We start from the raw sequence: 20653 nt of genomic DNA, 5'->3' as shown, positions 1-20653 counted from the left end.
TTTTTTCTCAGTCTGCACCTCTTGACTTGTGTGTCTTTGTGCCTGTTTGTTATTTGTTCACTTATAGACACTTACATGTGTATCTGATCTAATGGAGGGGGATTCCTTCCACATTCTCACAGCATGCCTCAAAACATCTCTTGGAGCTCCTTATTAAATAAGTGTTATCACAGCCACTAGTTGTTTAGAGTTGCTCATGAAGAATGGCAATACTGATGCAGTTGCAGTTAAAGCTCCTGGGAACCTACATCTATTTTTTTTTCTAATTAAGTTAATCTTAATCCTTGAGGCCCCCCACTGTAATTGGACAAAATATGTCTTATTAATATATATTAATATATAATTAATATAATATATTAATTATCTTCAGTCTATTAAGTATAATAAATCTCCTGTATTACTTTCCTCTCAACGTAGAATGGGCGTTACTAAAAGGGTATCAGGTTTAGATCATACAGCAAACCCTTGGCTAACATGGCTCCGCCCTCTCTTTGAGTTTGAGCAACCTGGCAAGTTATAGCTAAAACTTAATCTGGAGAGATAAACCTAAAGCTAAACCTAAAGATCTAAAGTTTCCGGTACTTATGGAAGGTTCTGAAGCAGCACCACAGCCGTGAGGATCCGTGGCCCTATTCCCATATGTGTTTTCACGCAGTGCAGCACAACATACAGCCACCCGACTGACTGAATGCCACAGTGAAGCAGATATGCGATGGCCATCTAAAGCCAAAGACGACTAAAGTACATGCAGAATAGCAGCTCCCCACTTGCAGCTTGGGCTTGTATCTATACTTTGCATGGGCTGGTGAGTCACTATTAGTTAGTTCATTAGAATGTTGGGACCATGCCCACACCATCCTCAAAGAGGTTTAAAGAGTGTATTTTATTCATTTTTTATTCATCTTAAAACCCAAGTTGTGTTCCCTGAGGCTTTAAAGACAGCTATAATCATAGTATTTTAAAGTTTTGTTTATAGGAACACTGGCATATTCTGGAGGATATTGATTGCCATGGGCAGCAATTTTAAATGAATCTTTTGGTAAAGATGTAGTAGTAGACTAGTTTATTTGAAATGCAAAAAGATGCAACTTTTTGTGATTAACATTCAGTAAATACTCAAACTCTTGAGTAGAGTTTGGGATTCATAAAGACCTACTGACTAATTAATGATTTACACAATGTTATTTTAATAAGCAGTTAAAAAAAGATTTACAGCTTTGTAAATTCTCATTGACTCAATAATAAATACAGTTTCGAACAGAGTGAAATCTAAACAGCCTACAATTTAAGTTTTATACCCCACACACTTTGTGCTGTTTGAGATGAGCTTCAGAACTGTCACAATTGTCAACAGCAAATGTTTGTTGGGGAGATGAAATCTGATCCTAGAAACAGAATCTACGTTTGTATTTGATGCAATCAGTGTGTTTGTAAACTTGATTGGATCATGATCTGATTACCACAGTGGAGTGGGATCACAGGGATGTTAATGGTAATGCCAAGTGTAAACAGGGCCACAGCTGATACTGTAGATGGGTATAAAGCAGTTGCGAGAGCTGGTTAGCCTGCAGGGGGCAGTGTTGCTCTTTCTCGTAGATTGCTTCAGCAAGAAAGAGACAGAAATCGAGGCGTTTAATCTATGCTTAACCTGTAGAGGCATTGTGGTCACTCATTTCATACTTTGCAGGTGTGTTTAAAGAGCAACTCTCTACAATTTTAGAAAACTTTCAGTGTTTTCGGAGATTCATTAAATATGTAGTGGATAGGAAGTGATGTAAGAACTGTAGTTTTCTTGAAAAGCTTACTCTGGCACTGCTTACACTGATGTTTTATGTAGGAAATGGTACTTGTACAGTACAGTGATTATTTAGAGAACTAGTTTACTTACTTATAATTCAAAATTCTCTGTGTGTCTGAAAGGGTTAATAACAATATTTAACATCAAGAGGAGATTGGATGCATGAATGTTCACTCACAGGTCCTGCACTAAGTGTTTTTGTATATTTTTATATATTTATATAAGTTTTTAGATTTTAAAATGTTTAATACCTGTTTGAAAGCTGCTTTTCACAAAGCAGTCTCCACACAGTAATACAGTTTTACAGGCTTCTTCTATTAAATAATTGAATGTGTGTATTGTTTGTCTGTGTTTAAAGCACAGATTATGAATGTATAATGCTGTTGTTCTAACCTAACCTCCTGTTTTCTACTTGCATGTTGCATGCTGCTAACGCAGAGACTGAAGAAGGTAAATAGAACAACAACAAAAAAACCTTGAAACCTCAACCCTCAAACTTTCTTAACGCCTTTATCGTCGCTGCCAGACATTTTCATTTGCATTTTTATTGTTTCCTCTCTTTCTTCTTCTTCTGCTGCTCAGTTGGGCTCTGGGCTCTCACTCTCATCACTTGATAGGCATGTCTCTGACTGGCTCTGACTGTCTCAGAGCCCAGCAAAAGCTACTCAGGGGGAGGTGGGGTCTGGGATCACAAGCCTGTTGTCTCTTTTTAAGTTTTAGCGCTCTGATGTCCTCCCCATGTTGTAGACTTTTCATTTCTGCAGTGCTTTTCTGTTGTTACTCGCCATAATCCACGCCTGAATAAAAGTCTCGTTGGTCTCCAGTTTTTGTTTGTGTTCAGTGCTTGTTCGTTTCCTCTGAGGCCGTGTCCTTGTCTTCTGAATTTCTGCTTCTAGTACAGCTTCTTCTGCTAGTTTTGCTTGTATGTGCAGTTCAATTCGAGGGCAAGGACTGTAATTCTCTCAAACTTTGTTTTAATCAACTTTTAGTGTTGTAAATGTTATCTTTCTTCTGAAGCAGACACTTGGCTTTTTGATAAGTTGCTAAAAATAGAGCTACTATATTTTTCGGACTATAAGGCGCACCTAAAATCCTTTAATTTTCCCAAAAAAATGTCAGTGCACTTTATATATGAATTCTACTGGTCAGGTTGTTAGGAGCAGTAAAAATCCGATGAATTAAAGAGTATAAGGGAGTTAGCGCTGTTAACTGTGGCTGGGTAGCGTTGCTAACTGTGGCTGGGTAGCGTTGCTAACCGCGACTGGGTAGCATTGCTAACTGGTGCTGGGTAGCCCTGCTAATTGCAGCTAGCTAGCCCTGCTAACCACAGCTGGCTATTCTGCTAAGCGGGGCTAGCTAGTATTGCTAACCTGGGCTGGCTAGCCCTGCTAACCACAGCTGGCTATTCTGCTAAGCGGGGCTAGCTAGTATTGCTAACCTGGGCTGGCTAGCACTGCTTACCACAGCTGGCTATTCTGCTAAGCGGGGCTAGCTAGTATTGCTAACCTGGGCTGGCTAGCACTGCTAACCACAGCTGGCTATTCTGCTAAGCGGGGCTAGCTAGTATTGCTAACCTGGGCTGGCTAGCACTGCTAACCACAGCTGGCTATTCTGCTAAGCGGGGCTAGCTAGTATTGCTAACCTGGGCTGGCTAGCACTGCTAACCACAGCTGGCTATTCTGCTAAGCGGGGCTAGCTAGTATTGCTAACCTGGGCTGGCTAGCACTGCTAACCACAGCTGACTATTCTGCTAACCGGGGCTAGCTAGTATTGCTAACCTGGGCTGGCTAGCATTGCTAATCTCAGCTGGCTCTGCTGCTAACCGGGGCTAGCCCTCACCCTTGGACAAAATACTGAAATTCTAAGCTTACTGTAAATAAACAGAAGCGCTTTACTCACCAACATAAACAGTTTTCAGGAGAGAAATATATGAATATTAACATCCAGCGCTCGTTTGACATTAAAATAGTTTTTTTTAAGAATTACAGTTTTGTTTACTTACCTGCTTCTCCCAGCTTCCCCATTAGAAGGGAAACATGGTGACACCCTTGCTCATATTGATGTAGGCATCCTTACTTGTCTCGCTTAATGCGCCTTAAAAATAGACCAGAAAATAGACGTTCATTGATGGTGCTCCTTATTATCCAGTGTGCCTTATAGTCCGAAAAATACGGTACATTTGGTATAGTGGTGCATGAGATTTAGTTTTTATTTTTTTGGGGGATTTTCATAATTCTTTTAAAACGTGATTCTGTTCTTTCACGTATTTAAGTCTAATCTGTGGTCTTTTGAGAAATTACTTTGGTAAAGTGGTAGACCACCAGAGGCCACTCAAGTGCTGCTCCACGACCAAGTGCTAACATTTTACCCTGTTCTTCCTCTGTAGCCGGTCGTAAGCAGTTTGCTCGTCACGAGTGGGCTCAGAAGGCAGCCTATCTTTTAGGCTGCTCTCTGGAAGAGCTCTCCTCCTCCATCTTCAAGCACCAGCCCAAAGGAACCCTTCAGAGGTCCACCTCCTTCCGCCAAGGGCCGGATGATGTTGGGACCGGAGACAATTCAGGTATATACCTTCATACATATAAACTCAAATGATGCAGCAAAGTGATTGGTGTTTCCATTCATTACTGTTATGTGAAGAAACTAAAGATGAGCATGTAGCAGTAGGCTAGCATGTATGGGAGCGTCATTGAAACAACAGTATGTTTTTAATGGCTGTAACTGAGCAGGACAAGCTGGGAAAAGCCAGTCTTCAGAGAAGTTTTATATTCCACATTTTATAATTTTAGACCATCTTTAGGGCCAGTTGTTTTCAGTCACAGGCCACAGTCACAGTTCACACTGTTCTAATTTCTCATTATATATTTCCTAGATATAGATTATAGCTGTCCAGTAGCATTCATTTTACTTTAATCCTGGATATATGGAGCGCATTATTAGTATCATGGCATTCTGGATCGTTGACTTCTGTTACAAATCTGATAAAATTCTTGTATTTTTTTTTGTATCTCCATTTGCAATATGAATGCAATGATAAAATGTAAATTTCATTTTGTTGCAGTACTGTATTCTTGAAATAATTATTAAATTCAGTGTTTTGCCATATTGCCAAGAGTCATTATCATCATCGCAAAAATATCAAAATAAATAAATTAAATATTGTGAAATTATTTTAAGGGCATATCACCCACCCCTAGTCAGCATCACAGCCTGTTCAGTGTGCAGCCACCTTAATGATCCATGTGTGCTTTCTGTGGTCTTTTATTCTTCAGGTCCAAAGATTACAGCTCTGGAGTGTCTGGAGGCCATGGCTGCTGGACTCTACTCTGAGCTCTTCACTCTCGTCATCTCCCTCACCAACCGGTCAGCCCTATTTCTGCTCCTTGTTTCCAAAATAGTCCACACAGCACTGCAGCCACTCACAGCCACAGTCGAACTTAATGAAGTGTAGCTGAAAGCTTCACTTTGTGTGTGTTTTGAAGTGAGAACATATTTTGTGGCTGTTCTGGACAAACTCATTTGTACTTATTTGTACTTTTCTTTAGTTGGATGTGGAGACCATATTCCACTACAGCAGTAGAGTATATACGGTTCAGTCTAAATGTCTATTTGGTAGTGGATATTCAAGGCCTGTATTTGCATTTAACGTTGTCCGATGAAAAACATGAATCTCCTAAATAGCAACTGTACAGGAGAGAGAAAAAATGTTCTTGTAAAACGTGTAAAAATAGTTTTTCAGGAAATTTTGAAACATTTATATTGGTCCATTCATCAAGAAAATGCATCTAGTAAAAGGGACAGTTTGTGTGTTTAAATTATGTATTAAACTAAAAATCGACAAAAAAGAATATAAACTAGTCCCATAAACTACCACAGTAAGTAACTATGTTTTTAAAATGAGATTACATGACTAGATACTTGATTTTATACATGGGACAAAATAAACCACCTAAATAAGCTAAATAAAACTATTTAATGATTGATAGCTGTGTATATTAAGTAATACTAAGAAATATCCTCGCATGCTGTTGTTGTAAGATCAAATCCTACTAAAACCGTATTGTTCCTAAAATAAGCAAAACATCTATTTTTTTATTTTGCTTTAGTTAAGCACACGTAAGTAAGATGCTTCATATACAGTATGTCTATACATGTGGCTATTTTTTCAGAGCACTAAAGTCCAGTCAGCACTCGCTGTGCTCTCTGCTGATCGTGGACACGCCAGGCTTTCAGAACCCCCGGCTCACCAAACAGGCTCGCGGTGCCACCTTTGAGGAGTTGTGTCATAACTATTCTCAGGAGCGCCTGCAGACCCTCTTCCACGAGCGCACGTTTGTGCAGGAGCTGGAGCGTTACAAGGAGGTACAGCTGCGGAGATTAGCCATCCTCAGGGTCAAAAACAGCTGTTTTATATTATTCCTTTAATAATTTATGTGTTAGGTTAATTAAATAGAAATCATTTACTGCAATGTAGACCATGATTTGTTGCATTATTTAAGTCTGAGTTGATGATAAATTATTTGTTAATTTGTAGATTCAGATTTTTTATAAACTTACTTTGTGATTTGTTAAATTACTTGCCTTGTGACCAATTTTTTCTCATAGATTCAAATTTTAATTTGAAAGTAATCTTAATTCTAATGCTATGTTCACACAGCAGGTAAAAGTGGCCCAATTTTCAATTTCACATTTTCAATTCTGATTTAGACCACTTTCATATTCATATTCATAAAATCAATACACTTTAATGTGACTAAACAGCATGATCAGGATGAAATCAAAGGAAAATGAAGCCTTAGCATAGGATTTAAGGGACTTATTAAATACATTTTTTTTTTCACTTGGGTCTCGATTGCCCTTATAAACACTCCAAGCACAAAAAAAATCCATCCATCCAGAGTTTGATTATTTTGTGCAAAGAACCTTATAAACATGTTTTGTATAGACCATACACTATTCTAACTGGTGTAAAAAGAGGGATAATATGTCCCCTTTAAGGAAACCGAGAACACAAACCAAGGAAGATGTACAGCTATCTCGAATGCATGTGATAAAGTGATGAGCCCAGTTTTAACCTCATTAATAGCTGCTGTTGAAGGTGAAACCGAATCTTCACGTGAAGCCTTGCTCTTTTGTGCATTCTTGTCAGTTTAGGAGCATGAACTGGTTAGACAATTGTTAGATATAAGTCAGGTTAATAAGACAGTTTGAACAGTGTAAAATTAACATTGGGTTAATTGAGAAAAAATGGGTTTGGGCCTCTTTAACTTGCTTTATAAACGTAGCCTGATTAACTATGTAGCTTTTTTATGGTCTACCTAAGATACAGCATAACCTGGAAACCTTTTCCAGCAACAGATAAAGGTTTAAATAATATCTGAAACCAAGGTGACCTAGAAGTACAAAAAGATGATAAAATCATTAGTATGACTCACATTCTTCAAAGCAAATTTTTTACGCTTTGATTCTGTGGAATAAAGCCTTGCATTTCACACTCTTTGGTCACAGGGCAAAGATAAAACGAATGATGATGAAAAATCTGAAAATTTGATCTACCCACAAACCTGTAACATGAAAATCAGTAATGTTCTGATCTTAGTGAACTAATGACCCTTCTATCCCCATTTAGGAAAACATAGAGCTTGCATTAGATGACATAGAGTCCAGTACGTCATTGTCCGTAGCAGCTATAGACCAGGCCTCGGCCCAAGCTCTGGTAAGAACCTCTTCCTTTCCGGTCTTCCTTCCTGCCTGCCGTCCTCTTCAGTAATGTGCAGATTAGTATGGTGATCTGTCTCCCACCTGTCTCTGTGGAGCCGTGCCTGCAGGCAGTGTGCTGTACAGCCTCAGCAGCAGCTGCCACTTGCATGACTGCACCTCTTCTCTTTATGCTCATCATGAACAGTGCTCTTTAGAGTTCTGTGGTCATTCACACTGTGACTGTAGTAGAGGCACTTCTTACCAATCGAATTAATGTCCGGTGAAAGCCACTTTGCGAGCTTTTGTATCAGGCGGACCTCATTCGAGCTGATTGTTGTAGTAAAAGCGTGAACGTGGGCTGTTTATTCTCTCTTCCTGCGACAGACATAACATTAATAATAAAATGTGTGTGTTCATGTGCTCTATTTCTCTCCCTCTCTCTCCATTTCTCTCTCCCAAAGACAGCCACAGTGTTGTAAATGTGCTCTGTCTAGTAAGTACAGCACAAGTGAATAGATTTAATTATGAGAAAATTATTGCATACTCTATATGGCTCACTCTTGGCCTACTTCGAAGTGTTTCTTTTTCAAATTGACCAGGAGTAGTCTGTTTAGATGTCATTTCTATTTTTACAGCACACACATACCAAGAAAACATACTATGGGTCTTTATTATTGTATTTATTCACTGTATGTTGCATTGGATAACTTTTGCAGAAAAGGACAGGCCTTCATTTTCAATATAAGATAATCTACACAAATATTATTCCAAGTAATTTTGGAGCCTTTACTGTAAGGTGCCATGTAAACTACATAGGAATGTGCACTAAACTAAAACACAAGGCCTTCTTCCTGTATTTACCTACTTCTTACTGCCTCACACGAGGCTGGCCAAAGAGGAACGAGAATGTCTCATATGGTTTGTGATTATTGTGATGATTCTTTATGTTGAGCTTGGCTTATTCACTGTAAAACAAACCAAGAAAAGGGGGGAAAAAAGTTTCAAACTTGAAGTTAAAGGATTTAGACAGAAGCAAAGCAACTCTAGGTGTGAAAACCTAAGACATTCTCAGTAAAAAAAATGTTTTACTGTCATAACGTTATGACAGTAAAAAAGTGAAAAACATTGTCTTGTTACAGCTAAGAGCCAGTGGACAGCCATTTTTAATTAAGGTAATGGGAAGAAGAGTAGTAGAGATCAATCACAACAAGTGTCTTTCAAGTCTTTCAAGCTGAAAAGTGCAGTATCTGGATTCCTAGAATTATAGATGAAGAAAAAGGTTGTCAGTTAGCAGTGTCTTCAGTTTAGAACATTAAAGGTAATAAAAGGATTTGTTGTTTACTTCTTTGTGCTAAATTTCAGAGGTCACCTTCAGAGGTCTTATAAAGCCAATGCTCCAGTTGATTGGAGATGTGGCAGCATGATGAGGCCTGATATGGAAACATGACCAAGGGAAAGAAGTATCTGATTAATTTGCATAGTTAAACTATTCTTTGCCATTTTCACTATATCTTATACAGAGTTACGGCTTTAAAGGTAGTTAAATGTAGTATTAAGATTCATACCCAGAACACTTATTGGGGCAGCATGGAGTGTCTCCTGTGGAATGGAGCCTTAAGCTCTCAGCATGCCTTCTATGAAACGAAGTTTGTGAGAGTTGAACAAAGCCTAGAGCATCTTTAAGAGTTTAAAAGCATGAAAACCCCCCCCAAAATCTTCATACCAAGTATGCTGAGGCCTTCAGTCTAACACAGGGAAGGCTCACCTGGGATCTACCACCTTTACAAGGTCTGATATTGAACCCCTTGCTAATAGGGCTGTAAGATATTTAAAAGTTGTGTTCTTTAAATTCTTTAAATGGTTATTGCGGTACGAGTTGTGGTATGAGTACAGAGGGCGCTCTTAATATTTCAGACTTATACAAGACATAACGAGGCTGAAGGTAGAGTATGGTACATATCCACAGTGAGCATACATTAATTTAGATGATTTTTTTTTTGCTTTTTACATTGATATTGCGATATCCAACAGTGTAATTAAACATTAATTTATTTTGCCCATATCGTACATCCCTACTTGCTTCACGACAGCACATCTCCAATTAAAATGTTCTGCAATTTTAAACCAGACTGTGAACATCTGCTCTGTATCAGTTGATGTCTATGTCCATTTTGACAAAGCAACTAATTGAATTTTCATGCCCGGTACTGAGAAAAGCAGCTATGAATGTGTTCAGCTAGTCTGGCAAAGCTAATTATTTCCCCATTTCCGTTTCAGAATGTGCTGCAGAAATCTAAGACAGCCCTGTTTCTACGTAACAAAAAGTCATATCTTTAAATGAGTGGAGAGCATCTTTATTTATCTTTATTTAATCTTCTGAGATTAACTAATAAAGCTTTGCTCCTTACTGTAATGATACCCAGCGCTGGTTTCTTCCACAGTTGCGTAACAGCTGCTGCAGCATGTCAGCACTGTAATATGAAGTGATAAGAGGAGAGAGAGAGAGAAGCCGTGGCAAGCCATTACTGGCTTTAATTGCTTAAGTGGACAGCCTGAGTGCAAAGTTTAAAAATGCCTGCCTGACTGCCCTGGAGCTACTCTTTTAACATGAGGCTTTAATGAGGAGTCCAAGGCTAATAGCCCGTCTTTTGCTCGTGTTGTGTTAAAATGATTCGGCAGGACACTGTGGCTTGATGCTAACTACTTAGCATCTGTGTGTGTGTGTATATGTGTTTTTGTATGTGTATGTTTAGCCACAAAATGCTCTGTGTTGTTGTGTAACTGTTGCTGATGTAGTCACTGATTTATGCATGACCTGATGACTAATGCATTTCACACATTTGTAGACCCTCTTTATTATGTATTCTAATGTTGTTACGTGCGCGTGTGTGTGTGTGTGTGTCAGGTGAGGACACTGGCACGGACGGACGAGGCACGGGGGTTGCTGTGGCTGATGGAGGAGGAGGCTCTGCAGCCCGGAGGCTCTGAGGAGACTCTGCTGGAACGCCTCTTCAGCTACTACGGACCCACAGAGGGAGAGAGCAAAGGTCAACATCATTATGTGTGCACATACACACACACACACACACACACACACACACACATACACACACACAAACACACATCTCCCACGCAGCCAAAATACAGCACAAATCCTCCACAACATCTCAAAAAACAATGAAGAAGTGTCTTTCCCTTATGAAGCCGAGGCCTCTTACTACATGCTGCTCTCCCTGTCACTTAAATATTTTATCATATTTGAATTAGAGCTGCACAATATATCGTTTCCCCATTGTCATCAGAGTGTCCATATGGACAGTATTTGCATAAACAATATTTCAATTTCAGGCCGTACAATATGATTTATTGTATCATGCTTTATAATACATTACAGTACAAAAGGACTGTTTAGTAACCAGCACTGTTTTCATTTGCCTTGCTGTATCTAAATGAAGCAGGTTAAACCTGCTCAATACCCTAATTTTTACTGTGATCTTTGAAACACAGAGTGCATCATCATCATAATCATCATTTTGGATCATTGATTTCTGGTGACCTGGAAATCTCTAAAATCTACAGAACACTTCTAAATATTCCAATATACTCTGATCAACACTTTGAAACACATCATATCTCATTAGATGGAGTAATAGAAATGTTTAAAATGATTTATATATATTTTTTACACTGATTTCCATTGAAAGTTCAGAAGGTTTCTCCTATAAGATTTCCATCTCAGAAATACAACAGATGAGAGAGTGCATGACAGTAACTTTAACTTTATTATTTTTCCTGCTCTAGGCCCCAACCTGCTTCTGAAGAGTGAGAAGTCCCATCACTTCTTTTTGGGACACAGTCACGGCACAGACTGGGTGGAGTATAATGCTCAGGGTTGGCTGAGCCACGCCAAGCAGAACCCAGCTTCACAGAACGCTGCCACTCTGCTGCAGGACTCGCAGAAGTAAGATACCAGGGTTCTAATGTTGTAAACTATACGTTTACAATTATACAATTATACAATTATACAATTATGTATACACGTATACAATTATATGCATCAGCTCCACCTCTTTAAATATATAATAAAGTAATAAAGGGAATGACACTAAATATAGCATTTTAACATAAATCAAAAATGATTTAATAAGCTCAGTGACGTTTCCCTTCAGGTTAAACTGATAAATTATTCAGCAGATATTAATTTTATTTTTAACTATTTTTTAAATATCTATATGAGCTGCTGTTGGGTATTTCTTTCATCCAGGAAGAACATCAGTAGTCTGTTTATGGGACGTTCTGGAGGAGCCACGGTGCTGTCAGGTTCTATCGCTGGACTGGAGGGTGGATCCCAGCTGGCCCTGCGCCGTGCCACCAGCATGAGGAAGACCTTCACTACTGGCATGGCTGCTGTTAAGAAGAAGTCCCTCTGTATCCAGATCAAGCTACAAGTGGTCAGTACAACAACGCTTCTTACTAGAATGTAGAGCTTAATGATTTAGACATAAATGTACAGTTCTGAAAAAAATAAGAGACCACCTAAATATGATGAATTTCTTTGATTTTACCAAAATGTAAACATCTGGAATATAATCAATAGTGAGATGGATGATCACAAGCCATTAAACCAAGCAGAACTGCTAGAATTTTTGCATGAGGAGTGGCATAAAGTTATCCAAAAGCAGTGTGTAAGACTGGTGGAGGAGAACATGCCAAGATGCATGAAAACTGTGATTAAAAACCAGGGTTATTCTACCAAATATTGATTTCTAAACTCTTAAAACTTTTCAAATGTGAATTTTTTTTTTTTTACGTTATTTGAGGTCTGAAAGTTCTGCATCTTTTTTGTTATTTCAGCCATTTCTCATTTTCTGCAAATAAATGCTCTAAATGACAATATTTTTATTTGGAATTTGGGATAAATGTTGTCCGTAGTTTATAGAATAAAATAACAATGTTTATTTTATTCAAAAATATACCCATAAATAAGAAAATCAGAGAAACTAATTCAGAAACTGAAATGGTCTCTTTTTTCCCCTAGAGCTGTATAATGCATATATTATCAATACATTGAACTGGCTTTGGGATAAAATATGTGGATAAAAAGAAAACACACACACACACTCAAAATGTATGTTTGGATAAAGTATCAGGAATTAAGGGATATATTTTGTATTTGTTATTAATTGTTATTAAATTATTTAAAATTGTACTTTGGTTGTTATGTATTATTTGTAATTTATTACTCCAGATTTTTTAAAATTTATTTATTTATAGAAATATAACCTGTGACCATGTTGTTTCTGTGCTCTGCAGGATGCTCTGATAGACACAGTGAGGCGCTCCCGGGTGCACTTTGTGCACTGCTTGCTTCCCAAGTCAGAGGCCCTGGGTGGGGAGCCGCGGGTGCTGGGGGCCCCCTCTCCCCGTTCTGGGGACAGCGAGTCCCATGGAGAGAGCTGTGAGACCGGCCTCATGCAGCTGGACGCTGGCTTGCTCCGTGCTCAGCTCCGAGGATCCAAACTGCTGGACGCTCTGCGGATATACCGGCAAGGTAGGACACGTGTCTGCTGGTCTAGACTGTCTGATATTTGGTTTCTGTTGTGCTCCCTTTTTTTTATGTGAAAAGTTTTTAACAAGTGCAGTTCAAGGGTAGATTGGCAGCAGTAAAAACAACAACAACAACAACAAAGAGAAACACGGAAGGTGTGCTCCATTTTTTATGAGGGACTGTGTTTGTCTGAAGGCTAGGATAACAAATGATAAAACTACATTTGTTCAAGTTTAGTTTTCTATCAGCAATTTCAGGCTGAAGGCCTTGGATTGGGTGTCCTTGTGTTTTAGAACTTTCTATGAATTTTTAATGTTGAAGACGAATTTCACTTAAATTGTGTAGTTTTATTTATTAATCATTGAAAAAATAGGACCAACGTACATGCATCTACTCTCTATTTCTACTATTTAAAAAGAGACTGCACAAGTTAAATTTTTATGTGGACTGTGCATGAATAAAGTTTGCCAGAGAACACCTTGACAAAGACCAGGACTTCTTGAGCAGTGTGCTTTGGACAGATGATTCCTAGGTTACATTTTTATTTGAGCACAATAACAGAAGGCTTGTATAGCACAGAAACATGCAGGTGGAAACAACATGGTTTTGGGGCTGCTTTTCTGCAGCAGGGCATAGTAGGTATCTCTCCATAATAGATCCACTATGAATTCTTTATTTTATCAGAGTGGGCTTAAGGAAAAAGTAAATTATCTGTCCATCAAAACTGAAGCTTATACACACAGCTGAAAGATTTCTGCATAGAGGAGTGGGAACATTTTTTCCTCCAGTTATTTCAGCAGAAGGGATAAGCTATTAGTAGGCATTTAGTGTCCAAACGTGTTCATCAATAAGAATTGGCATGTTTTATTATTATTTTGTGGGGGGTTTTTTTGGTATTTTTTGGGGGTCAAAGTTTTCATTGTTTTTGTAAGGGGTGCAGTGCTATCACATTGATCTAAAGATATAATTTGAATGGAGGCAGTGTAAATATTTTTTTAATATTGAACAATATTATTTAGATCCAGCTATTCATCAACTTACTAACAAATGCAAAAGTGTTTTTATTAATGTAAATAAAGTACAGAAAAGTGTGAATGAGCTCTTAAAACACAAATGACACCAGAATAACAGAAGAGTTCATCTTAAAGTTTAATGATTATTATTTAATTGAGCACACAAACAAAAAATGCCAATTTATAGATGTAGCCCTAAAATATATAATATAGTGTCCATATTTTTCCACATTTCTGTTTGTTTTCCAAAATAAAACAAAGTTTATTGCTGCAAGGTAGTTTAAGCTTTCTGTCATTTTCTTCACAGAATCTGGGCCCTGGTTTTAAAGAGATAAAAAAAAAGATAAAATGAAATAAATGACCAAACAGCAAATTTATGCTACTCACACAGACCATACCATGCTAGCATGATATATCACATATGATATATACCTATTTAACTTTCTTTGCCTACCTGAACACATCAGTTCTAGTGCAGAACATCAGTCTTTGCCACCATAGTGCAGTGCTTGCTTCCTGATTGTTTGGTTATAAGAAAGGGAAGTCTCAGGGAGCAATATTTTATTGCTTATCAAACACAGATATCACCACATACTGCCAGTGACTCTCTGCTATGAAGAATGATACCCCGATGCATCAGTAGATAAACTTCGAAAGCATCTGTGTTTGTAGTCAGCATTTTAGATGGAGAGTCACATACACCGTATAGCTGAGATAGTGGTTTCATGGTAGTGTCTATAGCATTATCTCTAAAGGCACTAGAACAGGGTATACTTAGTTCATCTACTGGAGAGACAGAATCCAGCAAATTTTGGTGATTTTCTTTGCAAAAAAAAATTCTACACTAGACTCTGCAGTCTAGTGTAGTCTAGTCTCCTGTGCCACATTTTTAGTCATTCATGTTTGATGAGCATTTCTGCTCAGCACACCTGCACATTTATTCATATTACATAATATTACATAATATTTAAAACTGCACCATTTTTCCACAGACTGACTGGTTTGAGTATTTTTAGAATGGCTGGTCTCTTGGTATTTCAAGTAAAGCAATCTGCGGTTTACTCAGAATAGTGTACCATATTTTTTGCACTATAAGGCGCACTTAAAATCCTTTAATTTTCCCCAAAATGTTCAGTGTGCCTTATAATTTCAGGCAGGTTGTAAGGAGCAGTAAAACAATCCAATGAAGTGCAGCATTATAAAGGAGTTTCAGTGAAGTTTCTCCACTGAGGCTGGAGCAGTATTAGCATAAGCTAACTGCTCTCATTCGCCGCTCAGAGGCGAGTATATGGGACTATAGTGCGCTGCTGCTAACCACGCTAAATTACTTGAAATCTAAGCTTAGTGTAAGTAAACAGAAGCACTTTACTCACCTAAATAAACAGTTTTCAGGAGAGAAATCTGTGTAGATTATCATATTTATCATTTGTTTGACTTTGAAAGAAATTGTCTTTTTTTATTATTAGTTTTGTTTACTTAGGCACACTCATTGGCTAGACCTGCTGAATTAGAAGGGAAACATGGTGACAACTTTGTTGTTTAGTAATGTTACTTAAAATGTGCCATATAATCTGGTGCACCTTATAGTCCATAAAAAGTAGAATTATGACCATGTAAAAGCATGGCTGTATGCTACAGATAGCAAACTCTCTAGAGATGTGCACTTCAGGACATTTATTTTTACTTTTTAAATGCATATTGCGCACTGGCCTTGTCCTTGTGCTCATATGGCTCTCTCTTCGTGTCCTAGTCAAGCTCATGAACCTCACTTTTCCTCAAGGTTACCCCGATCACATGGTCTTTTCCGAGTTCCGCCGGCGATTTGACGTCCTAGCCCCCCACCTGACCAAAAAGCATGGACGCAACTATATTGTGACAGACGAGAAGAGGGTGAGTCATTTAAACTCTGTCTCTGTGTGTGTATATCTGTCTGTGTGTGTATATCTGTCTATGTGTGTGTATGTGTGCGCTCTACTCTCTGCTCTTCCTCCATTAGCTGCTCTGCTGTGTAATTGATTATGACAGTGCTGGGGGCTCTGATGTGTAGTGTTGAGTAATGGTCTGCACTGCTCATCTCTCTTCCCTCAGTCGCTCTGCTGTTTCAGCAGCTGAACAATAAAGCAGCTTTAATCAGAGGCTCTAGTGACACCTCTATCAGAAGCATCTCGTCCTCCTCAGGAGAACGGAGACCTTAAGGCCGAGAGAAGTGTGACGGCTCTAAGGCTGTAGGGCTGAAAGTGCTTTATTGTGTTAAGTGCAGTGCTGGGTTATTTATTCAAAAGAGTGCAAATTGTGTTTAAACAGGTGAGGCTAAAACAGTATTAACAGTTTTATCCAACACTGTTTATAATACTATATTATTTTTTTGCACCCTGTTAAGAAGTATTGCCAATAAAATAGGACCCCCTGTAGCAGATAAACATAAACATAGGCTATTGGCACCATATCTAATGTAAGGTGTTTGCTTGAAAGGAATAACGGTGCTTCATCCAGTTTTTTGGGGATAATTTGGTGAGTTTAGCATTTCACTGCTAGTTGTACTGTGTATATCTATATGTATGTGACAAATAAACTTTAAAGATTAAGTTGGGTTGGAATGATGAAATAAATGAGCTGGTGTCTCAATACTTTTGTCCATGTAGTGCTGTTGTTTGTCACACTCATGTTCAAATGTGTATAATTGCCTTTTATTTTTAATTATTTTTCATGATGTAAATTAATAAATTACATATATAAAAGCTTAGACACTGTGTCCAGGAAGTGTCTCTGGACTTTTAAGCTGGGGGCTTTATACCACTCTAGCCTATGTCTGGCATTAGGCTTGGTTACAATAGCCAAGGCTCATGTTTAACTGCTTTAGAGAGTCCTATTCTTTAGCCCTATTCGGACAGGATTCGTTTCTCAGGGGGTCCTGAAGTAATGTTCTCTTTTATGGGGGGTCTTCTGTGATTTTATTCTAGTCCGGAAGGACCATATATGTGTTTTTCTCACACAGCCTAATTTGCCTTCTGTTTTTGGCTGAACTCTGTGGTCCTCCGGTAATTTTAGTCCTGTCCGGACATCTGTGAGTTCTGTCTTCTCGCATTTAATAAAATAGCTATTTGTCCACTGCCACGCACCATAGTTACACTTTGGGTGTGCATTTCCACGGAGATCCATGTAAACACAACAGCGAGTGGAAACAGAGGAGCTACTGAAACGGGATGTCATGTGACCGAGAAAGCCTAAAAACTCTCTGTTCCTCCGTTTTTTTTTCAATTGCAGTCCGGATGCAAGAGTTTTATCACTGAGTAGAAGTGTGAAATATTTTTTACAGACATCCCCCTGAGAAACTAATCCCATCCAGCTCAGGCTTATAGCAGTATTACTGTACAGGGTCTAGAAAAGCTATGTGTGTATGTGTGTGTGCATTTGCATACCTGTATCAGCAATGTCTTCCTTAGAAAGGGTGACAACAAATATTTGGACATACAGTGTAGTATTTCAGCACAACACAATACAAGCGCCCAATTTATTGGCCTAGAAAGAGCATGTGGCCATGGCAGTGACTCAAATGGTTTCTTTGGTGATGGTCACCAGGCAAATGGCCTCCAGAGCTCTGTGTAGGTTCTGTCACTCCAGTGCAGCACAGTGTGTCTTCAGTTGCTCTGTACCACCCGCATGTGGGCACTGCCTACGAGGCAGCAGATCGGGAGGCTGGCCATTTCACTGTAGTGTGGATTATTTACTTGACATGCTGCCATGCGGAGAGCCTTCAAATGTGACTGAAGTGAAGAGTCAGAATCCATAGACGCAGCCGTTCCTGCCCCTGTATAGCCATGGTGAACGAATGCAGAGAGAGGGCCTCTGTCAACACACTGTCACCATAGAGCCTTGCAGTGCTATGACATGATGTGCCATCACGCAGACTTTCTGTGCATGTCTCATTGGTGTGCGTGTGTGTGTGTGTGTATGTTTCAGGCTGTTGAAGAGCTGCTGGAGTCTCTGGAACTGGAGAAAAGCAGCTACAATATGGGCCTGAGCAGAGTGAGTAGCAAAAAATAGGTCTTCTTAATCACATTTATAACATAACTGTTTGTTAAGAGTGTCCGTTCATGTAATAAGGTGAATATTACTATGAACAGTAATATTCTGAATTTATTATTAAAGGTGCCAAAATATACAACAAGAACAATTCAATAGATACTTATGCTTAAATGTCATTTAACCATCCTATTTACAATCCCGTTATTCTTTGTACTGTGGGCTACTTTGTACTGAGGTTTGCCTTTATTGGCCAGTTTATGTCAGAATGTTGCCGGAGTGTTTTTGTTCTGGCGTTCAGTCCTCTCAGTGTGATGTGCTGTAAGTAAGCTGAATAATTTATTCAAATTAGTTTTTTTTTTCTTTTTAAGTCTAGCTGGAAACGAAATGTTATCTGGTGCTCTTCCATCTGATTTGTGGTTACATTACATTACATTCAGAGAGCCATTAATACTACTGTTACTATAGAAATAAGTCTCACAATGAATCCAATAATTTGTCCAATAATGAATCCAAAAAAAAACTTTACTTGCTAAATAGAGCCTCAGGTTTCCAGATAAAATTCATGCTTATTAGAATGTTGTTGTGTATCTCAGTCATCACAACTGAACACAATGTATTTTTCAAATGACTGTGTGCACTGAACCAAGAGGTCTGTATTATTAAACTCTACACTATTCTATATGCTTAAAACAGCATAATAATTATTGTTATGTATGAATATATATCTACATAGGGTCTCTCACATGCCTCCATTAAATACATGGAAACTCTCACTCACTCACTTTTTTTTTTAAGTTTACAATTGCCTTTTTCTTTTAATATCAGTTCTAAAATATACCACACCAACCTTACAAGTTGTAAGTGTCTCTATTTCAACAGTGACATTAATCTTCAGGTGAGAAGAATTCTGCCGTTATGTGCGTCGTATATTACAGATCTGTGCATAGCGTAAGGTATTTAGCATACAGATTCAGCTTTTGTCATTAGGATCAATTCTGAACAGATGGTATGATTTCCATTTAGATTGCTCACTTGTACGGTTCCCTTTACGCCACTCAACCGGGCCGCCTCTAATCCCTGCCGCCACTGCATGCACATCTGGAGAAAGGCATGCTGTAGAGGGGCAGGCAAAAGTCTCTGTTTCTTTCCCCCTGTAGAGAACAGGCCTCTGCTGTGGACCAGTCAGAATCGCTGCAGATGGAACGGGGCTGCTGCTCCTTTTGGCACCCGTTGTTTGCTGGATCCTCAGAGTGCAAAAGACAATTAGGCTGTATTTGCCTCTCTCCATCAGCAAGCATGACTCTGGCCAGCACCTGCAAAATGTGCTCTACCTGCTCTTCTTGCAATTAAAGCTGAGTTTGTGCATTCCTGCTTTGTGCGTCTCTCGCAGCGCAGTGATGGATTCTGGCAGGCAGCGGCTCCCTGTTTGGGCCGTTCTGCCTTGGCACGCGCCAGTAACCCACAACAAACACCAATCAGTGCAGTAAGCCGTTGTGCTTTCAGAAAGGAGAACAGCAGCCAGGAAGGATAGCCAACATAGTGACGGGCTGATAAATAGCTGATTAAATGTGGAGGGAAATGGGAAATATCTGCTCAAGTATGCGTGCCACAGGTAGAGGACATCTGATTGTACACTGATTGTCTAGAGATGCAAGTTCAAAGCTTGACTGCTCTTACAAAAAACACAATGGTCTCAGGTCAGTCTAAAAGAACAAGAGACTATCAAATTAAATGTTAATCTGAAGAGAAATTTTTGAAATTAACTTCGTCAGTTTGCTTAAGTACTTAGTTAGTAGCACAATTTTGTAGCACAATTTTGCGTTCAACATGTACAAGAGAAAATGACTGTTCTTGTAGACTTTGTAGAGTTTGTAGAGTGAGTAGTGAGTGTAGACCCTGGTGGACTTAAGGGTGGAGGACAGGGGGGGCAACTGCTCTCTTCTGCTCTTCTTCAAATAACAATGGTGCAATCTATGCAATCCCTATGAGACAGTTTCCCAAAGGTGCCATGTACAGTAGAGAAAATGTGGCATAAGTGAGTTCTATAACAGGTGAAAAAACATGATAAAATTCCTGGGTAGATACCCTTACAATGGGATAAACTGTTTTTGATTTAGAAAACAAAGTAAATTGTTTTCAGTCATGCACAAGGTTTAAAAAAAAAAAAATCCATTCTTAAACTTGCTTGTATTTCATCTCTATATTTTAGTTTTAGCCCCCTCTAGTATGTATGTATCTATATATTAATATGGCCCAGTCCAACATAAAGGGACTGGGCCATATTAATATATAAAGTCTATGGTTGGTTCATCTCTGTTTGTTATTGGAAAGAACAAAAATAGGTGAGGTTTAAGTATCTGTGTGGTGATGGATAGATAGATAGATACATACATACATACGTACATACGTAGATACATACATACGTAGATAGATACATACATACGTAGATAGATACATACATACATACATACATACGTATGTAGGTAGATACACACATGCATACATAGATACATATATACATACATACATACATACATACAAACATACATAGATAGATACATACATACATAC

General features: G+C 38.7%; 1 protein-coding gene across 6 annotated transcripts in view; it reads left to right on the top strand.

Moving 5' to 3' along the window:
- Positions 1-20653, top strand: part of myo18ab (myosin XVIIIA b) — a 154100-nt gene that overhangs the window by 81110 nt on the left and 52337 nt on the right. For 5 of the 6 annotated variants that reach the window (XM_022670988.2, XM_022670980.2, XM_049467269.1 and 2 more), the window contains 11 exons: positions 2237-2248; positions 4185-4358; positions 5068-5158; positions 5965-6157; positions 7425-7511; positions 10401-10542; positions 11297-11456; positions 11760-11946; positions 12809-13046; positions 15837-15946; positions 18017-18082. In XM_022670988.2, coding sequence (XP_022526709.2) covers positions 2237-2248; positions 4185-4358; positions 5068-5158; positions 5965-6157; positions 7425-7511; positions 10401-10542; positions 11297-11456; positions 11760-11946; positions 12809-13046; positions 15837-15946; positions 18017-18082 — 1460 coding nt within the window. The remainder of the gene's footprint in view (positions 1-2236; positions 2249-4184; positions 4359-5067; positions 5159-5964; positions 6158-7424; positions 7512-10400; positions 10543-11296; positions 11457-11759; positions 11947-12808; positions 13047-15836; positions 15947-18016; positions 18083-20653) is intronic. The other variant, XM_049467265.1, reaches the window with a different exon arrangement.

This window comes from Astyanax mexicanus, chromosome 18 (genome assembly GCF_023375975.1).
Source record: "Astyanax mexicanus isolate ESR-SI-001 chromosome 18, AstMex3_surface, whole genome shotgun sequence".
Lineage (NCBI taxonomy): Eukaryota > Metazoa > Chordata > Actinopteri > Characiformes > Acestrorhamphidae > Astyanax > Astyanax mexicanus.
The sequence above is the reverse complement of the archived record's forward strand: the minus strand, read 5'-3'. Positions and strand labels throughout refer to the sequence as shown.